General features: G+C 35.5%; 1 protein-coding gene across 16 annotated transcripts in view; it reads left to right on the plus strand.

The window, feature by feature from the left end:
* Nucleotides 1-13,363, plus strand: part of ATG7 (autophagy related 7) — a 121,888-nt gene that overhangs the window by 22,582 nt on the left and 85,943 nt on the right. For 9 of the 16 annotated variants that reach the window (XM_075159347.1, XM_075159350.1, XM_075159353.1 and 6 more), the window contains 5 exons: nucleotides 664-858; nucleotides 5,124-5,327; nucleotides 5,579-5,694; nucleotides 6,437-6,512; nucleotides 8,800-8,880. In XM_075159347.1, coding sequence (XP_075015448.1) covers nucleotides 664-858; nucleotides 5,124-5,327; nucleotides 5,579-5,694; nucleotides 6,437-6,512; nucleotides 8,800-8,880 — 672 coding nt within the window. Of the gene's footprint in view, nucleotides 1-663; nucleotides 859-5,123; nucleotides 5,351-5,560; nucleotides 5,695-6,436; nucleotides 6,513-7,864; nucleotides 8,120-8,799; nucleotides 8,883-10,659; nucleotides 10,945-10,967; nucleotides 11,936-13,363 lie in introns of those variants that run through there. The other 7 variants (XM_075159351.1, XM_075159355.1, XR_012675087.1 and 4 more) reach the window with 7 other exon arrangements.

Genomic DNA, 13,363 nt, shown 5'->3' on the forward strand with positions numbered 1-13,363 from the left:
AAGTGATTTTCTTCTATATCAAGTTCACATATGGCTGGTCAAGTTACATGAAAATCATTCGAGACTATTGTTCTTCCTGTAAAGAATTTAAAACAAAGAGGAGAATGTGTGATACTTCGCATCTGTCTTACCGTAATTGAGTCAATATTCGATAACAGAAATATAAACTACATCCTGTTAACATTGTGTGTGAAGTGGCTGCAAAGATAATCCGGGACAAAGATTTTATCTAAGTTTAACACCATGGTCATAATCATATGTAAGATCTGTCGGCTTGCTTTTGTAGTGATGTTTGTTACCTCTGGGATTAGGAGCAGTTCAGCTATCTATAATAAGACCTTCTGAGAGACTGGGCTTGTTATTTCAGGCACCAAGCCACCTGTAGGTGTTTGGTCTGTTCTCATGACCCAAACTAGTACGTTTGCATTGAGCTGCTCTGTTCTGCATAAATATAGCAGCTGAGACTGCCATTCCCTCAGAAACTTTAGCACTGTGATTTAGTGCACAGCACTGGTATACAGAGAGATGTAAAGAATGAAGTTGTCATTCTGCCAAACAGTAATTGAATTTGTACTCTACAATTTTCTATTGAACTTTATAATAATTCTAATCAGTCATAAGGTTGTCTTTTTAATATGTTGTTTTCTGTCTGTCTCCATCTAGAGTGCAGAAGGTTATAACATGAGCATCCCTATGCCAGGGCACCCAGTGAATTTTTCTGAAGTAACAATGGCACAGGCTCGGAAGGATGTGGCTAAACTTGAAGAGCTTATTGATGCTCACGATGTTGTTTTCCTTCTAATGGACACTAGAGAGAGTCGATGGCTTCCTGCTGTCATTGCAGCCAGCAAGAGGAAGGTATTGTACCATACCTTGCTAATATCCTTGTTGCTGTATTTCAGCTCTTGCATATCAACTAACTATGTATACCTAAAAGAACTTTATGGGACATTGAAATATTTGACCAATCTTTTGTGATTGTGCAGAAATATTTTCATGTTTTCTGTAGCCTCAAAGATTCTGTTGAAAATCTGTAGCCTCAAAGAATGTTGAAAAGAGGAAATAGAAACTTGTCTTACAGAATGATATAGGTTCAGAGAGACCTCTGGAGGTGATTGGTCCAAATCCCTGTTCAAAATAGGACCCACTTACAGCATGTTGCTCAGGGTCTTGTCTAGTCAGTATCTTTTGAGCATCTCCAAGGGTATGTATTTCATAGTAACACTAAGAGAAGTAATTTCATAGTAAGAGAATCATAGTAAGAAGGACTAAAGAAGTTACAGTAACGATTGACTGATAGGGGATTTGAATAGTAGAAACTTGTCTGAAACGATGTTTTCAAAATATATCTTGAAAGTAAAAAATTAGAAAGTCAATTCTGAACTTAAGAAGTATACCAGCACTTTTTTGGTCAAAAACTTTGGGTTTTTCTCATTGCCTTATTGGGAAACATACTGTTGTGCTGAATCAATGCATCCAAACTCTGCCCGTGATACTTACTCAGGTAGTGTTGAATGCTTCAGCTATTTCTGTAGCTTAAAAGTAATATACTCATGTTACAGGCAAAGAAAAACGAAGGGAGAGGGCTGCAGTACATGAAATTAAGATTTTGTATTTATATATTTAAAAAAATAATATCTGAAGCTTTATAGATTATACTCTGTATACGAGATCAGTGAGACTGAATGCATAAATGCTTATGTAATCAAAATGTTAAAACATCTTTTGTGGTAAGTATACAGATCTGGTCAGATGAACCAGATTGAGAAATGAAATAAGCTTAACAAAATTAACAAAAGGAGAGTCACAAAAGCATATGGGGAGAAGATTTTGAGCCATTTTTTCCTGTTCTACAAATCTTACTGATATGAATGATAGAGCCTCTACTTTTGTGTGAATTTTATTCTTGAAGACGGTACGGCATCCTAACTTTTCCGATGAAAGAATATTCTAAATCACACAGGATTCTGGAAGCAGCATGTTTCTCCAAATTAATGCAGTGTTGAAGATACGGTTTTGCTGAAGAATCCAACTAAATTATCCTGAACACTTAATTCCCTTGCTATCATGATGTAGACTTTAGTAAAACAGTCTCAAGTAATCTTGATATTTCTTAATTCATTTAAGAATTGTGCAGTTTCATGTTTGCTCAGTTAAAATAGCACAAAATCAGAAAATGCAAGTATTAAGCTTTTAACATGTCAGCTTAACCACAGTGCACATCCTGCATATTTTGTGGCATAAATATAATGATGTCCATAGCCATTTTTAAGTTGTGAACTTAACACAAGAGAGTAAATGAAAACATATGTGTGACACAGCTGAGTCAATGTTGTTATTCGATCTTTGATTTTTGTATTTCCTGACTTCTGTGATTTTTCAACTATGACAACTCTAGTTTCCTAATAGTTGTTAGTTGCTTGTGGTTTCTTTTGTTTATATTTATTTCCAAAAAACTGGACAGTAGAAAAGGAGAGAGAATGCAGATTTGTGGTATTTGCAAACTAGTTTTATCTTATAAATTCCGTGTATATTCCCCTTTCTCCTGAAGCTTATGTTCATCTGAACTTAACTAAATTTCCGCTGCACTTGCTTTGCAAGCAGTTTTTTTCCAGATCAAACAGTTCTCTCATTTTTTTAAGCCAAGATCTTAAATTATTTTCTTTTCTTTCGTTTTTTTCTTATTTTAAATAGATTTCTGATCCTGAGCAATAGGCCTGTATGTCTTTGTAGCTCAAATGAACTTGCCTTTGCCAGTGAACTACACTGCCAGTGAAAAGATCAGTGTGGACTTCACTTCAGGTGTAACTGAGTGTATATAACTTGATAACTTAATCAGTTCCTGCTTAATCCTACTGTCTTTTCTGCAGTTTGCACCTGTGGTCTTTCAGCAATCTTTTATCTGTTTAAAAACAGCACAGAAATGACATAAAAAGAGTAAGTTTGCAAAGCTGGGTATTGAAACTGGAAACTGCCAGCCTAATATTTTGTATGTATGATGACCGGTAGTTGTAAGCAATATGTGCGGTTTTGTATGCAGCCTCCCTGCCTGGTTCAGTCAGGATAGGGTTGTTTTTATGATCTCCGAAACTTTTCCCCCCACATTTGCTTTGTTAGCAGTCTCCCACTATATTTGCTTTACAGTGTTCGAATTTGTACTTTCAGGACAAGTTTTGTAGTTTCTTTGTGACGGTTTTCTGATATTCAATGGCATAGTGTGTCTGACTGCATGACAGTTACTTGATTTTCATAAGATCGCTTTGACGTGAGGAGATGGAATTCTCTGTCACTGAATAAGCACAGCACTGAAATCTCAAGGCGTCCAAGCTGAAATGCTCAGTATCTGCATGTTCTTCATGTTGATAAACATTTAATGAGAGCTCTACTTCAAATGTGAATTTGTATGACAACTGCAAATCTGAAGTACTGCTGCAGTTTGGACCCCAAGGTCTCAAAACAGGCACACAGAAAATCAAGAGCATAGTGAGTGATAATCTGTGTGAAGTTCTCTATAAGGGGTAGAAATAAGAGTTGGTTTCCCCACGTAATCATTCAGTTGCCTTGATGATCTTTGATCTTCCTGCAGTCCTTCATCCCAAAACAAGTATTTTAGACAAACACAGAACTCAAATATTAAACCCGTGTCAGACGTTAAATCCCTGTTCCTGCTGAGCACTGGAACTTTTAAAATTTTGCTAGTTTTTTTTAAACACATGCCAAAAGATATACTTTTCCATAGTCTCTTTATCAAAAACAGATGATTTTTTTCTTTTTTTGATTAAGGGTCAGTCAGTTAGATTTGAATAGTTGCTGGACAGTAAACTGAAGAGAAAGGAAGTTTACTGCAGTGGGAAGTGTTTAGCAATATTACTAATTTCTTGTAATACCAGCCATGCCATGTTATTCATATTTTGAAAATGGAATACCATCTTCAGGTTTTACAGGTAGATGTAGTCAGAAGATGCAGTCTTTTAATTGTTTGCTGTAGACCTGGCTGTGCTACCACAGATTCAACAGCATGGTTCTTGGCTATAAGAATGAAAAATGACAAACTGCTGTACTAGAATTTCTATGTAAAATATCTGCGTACGAAGCAGTATTATATCTTCCTTTATATTTTACTGGCTACAGTATTATTGTATAATTGGTTTTGCTATATCTAAATCATTGCCTATAAGTTTAGTAAAATCTGCTAGTTTAAGTATTGGTTTTATGATATTTCGGTCATAACGTATATAGCTTCAGATTACTCTAAGCACTTGTCACAAACTGAAAAGAAAGGGGAAAATGATGACAGTGTAATTGTGTACCACAACTGCTTGTGCTCCCCATGTGACTAAACAGATGCATATGAAGACCATAAGTAATCATTAATTGCTTTCCTCACTGAGCAGAAATTTTTTTGGATAACAGACTTGCGTTTCATTGCTTTGTCACATAGGAGTGTTTAATGAGTTATATTTCAGACCACAGTGAACTGAAAAGACTACGTAGAGAATTTCAAATGATATGAGAACTTGTTATTGATAGCCACTGTTGAACTTAAACGACACTTGGAATATTTTAGCACTTGGAGAATATGAATATACAGAATATGCAGTGAACTTGAAAATAAATTCTGAGCTGGAACCAAAATAAGTTTTTCCAATAACGATACTAATCATTGTATGAATATTGGGCCAAATTTGGATATATGGATGTTAATTTGTATCAGTGCATAGTTTCAGTAACTTTAGTGAGACATTGAATATTAGTTGGTGTGAACCTAGCTTCAGATGTAAACTAGCACAACACATTTATGGAGTTCCTGTTCCTTTTTTTTTTTTGTCAGCAAGTGTGCATAGGTTTGTGTAACAGTTAGAGTTGTTAATTTGTATCAAATTTCCCTGAAAGACACAGAAAAAGGTAATGTTTTGTGGATTTCTGAAACAGACTTTTGTTTTGGTTTTGTTTTTTCTAAATGCTTGACAACTGGAATTTTGCACCTATCAGAAAATCTGTTGTTTATGGCTAGGGTGATAGATATGCAGTTAATAGGTTGTTTGTCCATCTACAGCTTGTGTTTTTTTTTTTTCCCTGCCCCTTTTGGCTACTTAAAATCCATTGTTCTCTATTGTTCACAGTTGGTCATCAATGCTGCATTGGGATTTGACACATTTGTTGTTATGAGACACGGACTAAAGAAACCAAAACAACAAGAATCTGGTGATTCATGTTTCAACAATGCCTCTGGTTCTTCTGATCTTTTGGGATCATCACTTTTCTCAAATATCCCTGGCTATAAACTGGGTTGCTACTTCTGCAATGATGTTGTGGCACCAGGGGATGTGAGTAGAACCTTATGCAAATGGTGATTATATCTCTCTTTTGTTGTGACTTGAATTTTTATTTCCTTTAAATGGTGTTTCATAAAGGGATTTGTTTTATGATGATGTACACAGGATTAAGAAATAGCCCATCTTTTATTCGGAAAATCAAAGAAATTAATTGCACAGAACTAAAGATGTTTTGTGTAGTAGGGCAGCTAGTTACTTTTGAGTTACTTTTTTCTTTCCTTTAGAGTTGTCTATCTTTGTAGTCCACCAGGGATCGAACATTGGATCAGCAGTGCACAGTCAGTCGACCTGGATTAGCCATGATAGCTGGAGCTCTTGCAGTGGAATTAATGGTTTCTGTTTTACAGCATCCAGAAGGGTGAGTCATTTCTGAGACAAGGATTGGTGTTCAAAAGGTGTTCTCTGAGAAATAAGATTTATTTAATATAATCTTTCGGGAGAAGGAGGAGGAAGTACACATTAAGTAAGACGATTTTGTAAGGTGTAATGTTGCCTGTAAATTAATGTAATGTATAGGTCATATTACTGTTATTTAACAGTGTTTAAGAGAGAACTGATTCATCAAATCTTAAGTTTTTATCTTGGAAATGGGGAGTTTTCTCTCTTTCTGAGTTTAAAAGTAGAAAAGTACTGAGAGTATTTCAAAAGAAGAAAGTAATCCTGTTAGTGGATCTTGGCATTCCTTTGCTCAGGAGAGTGTTTGAGTGTAATGAGGAGCTATCATAACTACTTTTGTCACATGAAGGGCTTCAAGATAAGCCAAATATTGCAAAATCTTAATTAAAATTAAGTGGGTTTGATACAGAAATTACTCTGAAATTCTGTAACTTGAAATTTAGGCTTGTTTTCTGTCTTTAAAATCTGTGAAAGAAAAAGTGATTTGGGAGTTGGACAATGAGTATGTTACAAGTCTCTGAGACTGATTCTGAAAAAAAGGTTTTTTGTATTCCCATGCTGAATCTTAGTTACTATGAAACAGATTTTCCAGATAGGTTCCTTTCCAGATTCTAAGCTGTAACAAAATGTCTTGAAGCTTACTGGAAATTTTGAGTGTTCAGTATGTTGTCGTGTTCTAATTTTCCTTCTTGGATTTTTGGCAGTGGTTATGCTGTGGCCAGCAGTAGTGATGATAGAATGAATGAACCGCCTACTTCTCTTGGACTTGTTCCTCATCAGGTAAATAATTTGTGAGTAAATGCTTTTGTTTAAAAGCTGGGAACTGGTATAAGGCAAGCATCACAGACTTTGTCTCCTTAACAAAAATATACTCTATGCTGATTCCATTCCCTAAAGGACTGACACTCTATGTTTGGTGTTTTTTTTTTTTTTTTAAAAAAAAAAACAACCCTCACTCAGGCCAAGGTAGTTGTTTTCCTGACATTGTGTCTGTCCTACTTGTGGACACATAATTCCTGCTACCTACTTAGCAGGAATTTATTTGGAGCAGACAGTAAGTGAATAAGGCAACCTCTGACTTTTCTATTCCCCATCAGAGCTGGCAATATGAGCATCTCAAAGTTACTTTTGTTCACTTTTTAAATCCCTTCTGAGTTTGAAAAAAAAAATTCAAATCCAGCCAACTCACAATTTTCTGTTCTCCGAACTATTCATGTATTTCTGGTGCCATACAGCAGTCTTTATTCTTCTACTCAACCCAAACTCTAGTTGTTAAGGATACCAGTTTTCAGGTTGCCGGATAGACTTGTCTTTTTTTGTTATGTTGATACAGTCCTTCAAAAAACTGCCTGCTGATCTTATCCCCATAATCATGGAATCGTTTAGGTTGGAAAAGACCTTTAAGATCATCAAGTCCAACCATTAACCCAGCATTGCCAAGCCCACCACTAAACCATGGCTCTAAGCACCACATCTACACGTCTTTTAAATACCTCCAGGGATGGTGACTCAACCACTTCCCTGGGCAGCCTGTTCCAGTGCTTGACAACCCTCTCGGTGAAGAAATTTCTCCTAATACCAGGGTGCAATTTGAGGCCATTTCCTCTTGTCCTATCGCTTGTTACTTGGGGGAAGAGACTGACCCCCACCTCGCTACAACCTCCTTGGGATTAAAAGTATTCTGTGCCTCTTACTTTATGTTGCTTATCTGAGTGACTCTGGATGCTTCCGTTGTATAAATAAATAATGTATTTGTTTCTAAGTGGTATTTTTAGATTCTATTGATATTAATTTTTTTTGCGCTAACAATGAATCTTGATTCAGAAAAAGATAAAGCTGCTAGTATATTTTCTTTGCAAATTCCAGGTAAGCACAGGGTCTGGTCTGTCTAAAATTAGTCTAATTTTGTTTATAATTTTATGTAGTAACCAGTGTTTACACATGGGTCATTTTATGCAGTGGGGTCCCCCTAGGTTCTCCCTGGGTTCTCTCTCTCCAGTAATCCTGTAGTCTCTCCAGTTCTCTTTCAGGAGTCTCTCTCCCATACTCCTGAAGTTTTTCTGCTTGTTACTGTGGACACTGTCAGCTGCAGGATTGGTAGGGAATACCCAGTTCTTGGTTGGCTTTTTCAGATACCCTCAGTACGAGGCTTTTGTCCTCGCTGGCACTCATCATCTGCTCATCTGGAAGGTTCTCAACAGTTTCCAACTTCAGCACTAATAGATAAGTTTGTAACTTTCACAATGACAGGCTGTTTACAGTCAGGGTACTTTATTATAACTAAGTTACTCCCTTATCCTATAGGGTTATCTGTAGTTAATACACTAATGCTGTTGTCAGCCAACTGCAGCCAACTGCTGCAATATATCTGAGGGAGATTTTTTGACCTCTCATATTGCAATAGGAAGAAAAAGCCAAATCTAAATCTTGTTCATTTGATGATCCAGGTACTCCTTTCTGATTTATCTTAAAGTTTCCTGTGAGCATGTGGGATGATAATATGAAAGAGATTTTACTTATGCTAGGTCAGTTTGTTTTTAAAAATAACTCGAATAATTTTGACAGTTGAATATTTTTAAGTCTTATACATACACAAGGACTTTGTTTCAAAATGGTGACTATGCTCCAGACCTCTGGAAAACAGATCTGTAACTTGAACTTTCTCTTAATATCTAAAAAGGAATAGTGAAGAAGTGGGTTTTTTTTTTCAATATGTTATACAGATGGGAAAAAAATGTGTTTAATTGGTTATACCATGATTTCTTATTTTTGATTGAACTTTGCAATCAGAACAATCAAACTCCAGGTGGTGCTGTGCCTCTATTTATGTTTGAATAGCGTTGCATTTAGATAGTTGTGCCATTATTTGTACAGAGAAAACCAGAAATATATATTGAGTATAAATTTACTACAGGTGTTATTGGGGGTCACTGTGTTAGAACAGTATTACCCTAGTTATAGCCATTCTTTATCTTTTTATTGAATGTATGTGTCCAGTTCATGTGGAATTTTGGAAATATTTTTTGTAATTATAAAATAGTATTGTAATTTTTTTTTCATCTTCCAGATCCGTGGATTTTTATCAAGATTTGATAATGTTCTTCCAGTCAGCCTGGCATTTGATAAGTGCACAGCCTGTTCAACCAAAGTAAGCCTGAGTACTTTATTTATATGTATAGAATGGTCTTGCTCTAGGTCAGTCTTGGGGTGCAGAGGAATGCTTTGTGTTTGACATTTTCTCTTACTTCCTTAGGGCTTGGAATCTGTGTTCTCACTTCAGCTAATGTTCTTTTGCCCTCATACCCTTTTTTTTAGCTGTTTTCTAAATTTCTTTGGCATCATCTATTAGCATGCTATCTCCACGTAAACATTCCAGTCATAGCTAAAGAAACCAAGCAGAGATTAGGGCCAACACACTTCTGAAAAGTTTATCCCATAAATACTGTCAATATCTTTTAGCTTTGTGGGAAGGAATAAAATCGATCTTGTTTTTAGTTGTTTAAGAAATTATTTCTGATGTCTGATGAATAAATATATCTTTTTAGCTTTCTTGAACTTAGTATCATTACAAATATTCAAAGTTGTCTGCATTTCTGTTTTATGATACAAACCAAGCATATAAAGAACACTTAAGAAAAAAAATTACTTCCATAACATTTCTTTATTGAAAAGACTGTTTCATTTTGATGCTGGTGTTGACAGTCCTGAGTCACCTAATGGGTTTACAGCTGTTGCTTGGATCTGAGCTGTGTCTTGCCAGAACACTAGGGCAGCCCACTAATGTGTTTGTGTGAGGCCTCCTCTTCAGTCTTGGATTGTTTTCCTGTACTATGGCCTTGAAAAGTTTTTTCTGGCAAGTTTTCTATGTGCAAGTTCAAGAAGTTTTGACTGGTATATCTCAATATGAAGATTCAGAGATTTTGACTCATGATTTGGCCTGCTTGGGAGTGCCATTAATTTAGTTCACTTTTATGTACCTTGAGACTTACTGCAAGAAGTTCTTTCCATTCTTTTCACTGCACTTGTCCTTCTTTCAAACAGCTATCAAAAACTCTTGACGCACTATTGTTTTTTTAAGAACTTGAACAGTTTCTTCTTCTACAGTTATTTCTCTAGGCTATCTGGGCACATTTGACAAGTTTTGAGGGACTATTAAAGTCCATTTTCTCCTCAAAAGTTGAAGCACTAAACTTAAAACTGCTGTTATTTTTAGAAACGTGTATCTACCCTCTTGAATAGCTGAAAGCTCAGCAGTAGCTAAAAGTGATTATTTTTCTCATCTTTTCCAGAGGTATGGTTTGCAGAAATTCTGTATGTGTTACCTAAAGTGATTTGGTTCAAAAAATACTTATATTTAAGAAAAAAACAAGGAAAAACTTTTTGATGGTGGAGCCTGAGAAGTTGTTCTCAGATTGTTAGAATAAGCTTTTTTCTTTTTTTCTTTTTATCGCCGATCCAGGACATATTGATATATAAAAACAATAAAAACATACCTCGATGTGGATAAATTAAATGCAGGTATCAATTTTTTGTTAGCAAATCATTTCCTCTTGGAGGTCATTTTAAGAGAGCCCTGTTTTACATAAACAGACTTGATGATTTAATAAAAACTGACTTGGATTTTAGCAGCTGTGCTATTCCCAGAGAGATCACTTTTCATGTGGTTTGGTATTAAATTACTTCTGTGCTGAAAAGGTTGCTTCATTGGCGCAAGTATTTCCTTACAGTAGAAACACAGCATTTGTTTACTTTGCTAACTTTCTGTTTATTAGCATAAGAGTATGTCACCCTGTATTATCTGGAAATCTGATGCTAATACTTTGAAATGACAAATCCAATTACAATTTAATTGTCGTCTGTATGTTGGTTTTGTGTTGTTTTTTTTTAATGCGGCGATTTAGCATAATTTCAACCTGATCTATGTCAGATTTACTATAGATCCAAACTTTTAGCACAGGAGAGAAGTGGCTTTTCTGATACAATTGAATTTGCAGGTACCTTATTAATTTTGTTCTTTCTTATGTCTGCATTCTCTTTCTTGAGCTCTTGTCACTCTGTAACTCTTAAAACATAAAACTAATGAATTAGGAATTTAAAAAAAAATTCCAGTACATTCTTAAGCCATCCAGCACAGCTGGATGACTTAGGAGAAGCTGCTAATGATCTGCATATTTAGAGATTAGATTCCATTTCATTTTGACTCACAGTCATGACTTCATTTCTCTGTTTTTGAAGCCGAAGAGCCCAGACGTCCAAGCAGCCAGCTATTCCTTACCCAGAATTGTCCTAAACAGGCTGCATGCCAGAGAAGCTTCCCTCAGGCAATTGTTCAGGAATTTTGGGATGGTCGCAGCAGGAAACCAATCTATTTTTATTCTGGGCCAAATTTTCCTTGTATGATTTCCCCCTCTGTCTTATTCTGGTTCTGCGCAAGCATGTGCTAGAATGGAAAGTATTCTCTTTCAGTATTAACAGCGTTGCCCTGCCAGTTGAGTAGTAGGTCTGAGGAGCAGTGTAAGCTCTTCTGATGCACTCCCTCTTCCATGTCAAACTTAGGTTCTGTTACTGAGAAGGGAGAGTCCAAAATTATTTAGTATAGATATTTATTTGTAATAACTGCTTTACTTATGGAACGGGAATGTTAAGCTTATTACTTACTGTGCTAATTAAGCTGTCTGTTTGCCCTTTTGGGAGCAAAACGATATTTTCTTTATAATATTATGGTGAGAAGCATTACAATCCTGTAGAAGAGTGGTCCTGATCCTGTACTACCTGATCCTTGCAGGCAATTGGCTAAAGCCTTGAAACTTGAATGTTAAAATATATATCTTTCTTAATGCAAAACTGCCAGTGTTTTTATTTTAATGAGGGTAATGAAAACTTTCGTGGTATTGCTCCTCCCTTCTTCTTGTGCTTCATGGAATGAACCAGGAGACCTCATAGATTCAGAGTTTAATGTCAGAAAAGATTATTGCTACTAACCAACTTGGATATAAGATGTCCCCTCTGTTTTTACATATAGCGCTCAGATCTCCAGAGTTTGAATTTATCATCTGTGTGCTAGAAAGTTAGCTTATTTCCCTTAAAGATATTTCTCTCCTTCCCCTACTAAAATTGTTCTGATGTGTAATTATCTCCACTAACAAATTTTTTAAAAAAAGCAGCATAAGTATCTCTACTAATTTTCAAATTCTTTCTCAAGTTTCTATTCAGTATGCTGAAAAATTGAGCTGCTTAAGTCATAGTTTTTTAACCACTGAGTAATTTTACTGACTTACCTTTAAATGTTTTTCGATTTCATTGCATTTCATGAAGGGGTAGACACCAGGATCAAGGATGGTATTCTAGGCACTACGTTACAATTTCTGTTTTCCGTCAAGATATTTCTCTACCCTTGCAGATGTTTTCCCTTTTTAACATCCCAGGAATACATTAAACACTTTTGCTGTGACATTTACTAAGTGCCTGTGTTGCGTAAGTTATTTATGAGTGTTTCAGTTTTGAAATCTATCATCATGTAGACATAACAATGCTTTTATTGTTCTCATCTGCTAACTGCTTGCATGCATTTTTACTTTAAATGGTTCAGTTATGACATTAACCCGCACTATTCAGTAACACTGATTTTTTTCAGTTGAGATAATTTTAATTTTGATTACAGCAAGACCCTTCATATTTGCCCTAGCTGCATTGAGAAGAGACTTTCATATTTGCTTTCTCTCAGTAATAGCATATTGTATGATCTGTCAGTGAAATTGTTTTTAATCTTTTTATATTATAAATTTCTCAATTCAAGTATTGTGTTGATGTTAAACAGGGATGTATAAGTCATAGGGGAAAAAAAAATCTTGGTCTTTCCTGTACTAAAAAAAGCTAGCTCTTGCATAGCTTGCAGAAGTGATGGAGGAAATGGGGAGAAGTGTTTGTCCTTCAGGAATGAACACTGCAAAAATTTAAAAGAATGTTTAAAAAGAGTTATTTCTGTACCTGTGCTGTAACATTAAGTCTGTGTGACTGAGTCCATTTATAACTTTCCTTATTTCCTGAATTTACGTATGTTAACATTTGACACTTCTATGTACAGTGCAGCCTCTGTATTAATATTGGATAGATTTCATTCAGACTTAAAGAATGCATCATTAAACATACCTGGGCATATTTTCAGCATACTGAGTTAAATGTAATACTTTTCTTTCTCTTAAGGTGGCATAGAAAATTGCTTTATGATAAGGGACTTACAGAAATTTATCACTTTTGGTTTTCCTCTTTGAAAAAATGTCATTTTAACTGGGGGGAGCAGGAGCAGGATTATCTTGCTGATAACTTTTCAAATCTCTGGCAGTCTTTACCTCTCTGGATATCAATTTTAGATTCAGTGAGAGAATTGAAATAATACATATTTTCAAATTTAGTCACAGTGAGGATGGTTTTACTGCTGGTTGCCTGAAAGATGCGCATTCTTGAAAATAATGCCTGGTCTTACTATTTCAAAAATACTGAATTTTTATTATGAAGTCAACAAAACATAATGTAGATTATCCCAAGTAAAAGGATACTACCAGAAGGAAGCTGTGATGTATACTAAGAATGCCACATCACACTCTAAGAAATTATGACCATGGTAATGTGGC

Source organism: Calonectris borealis, chromosome 10, assembly GCF_964195595.1.
Source record: "Calonectris borealis chromosome 10, bCalBor7.hap1.2, whole genome shotgun sequence".
In the NCBI taxonomy this organism is placed as follows: Eukaryota; Metazoa; Chordata; class Aves; order Procellariiformes; family Procellariidae; genus Calonectris; species Calonectris borealis.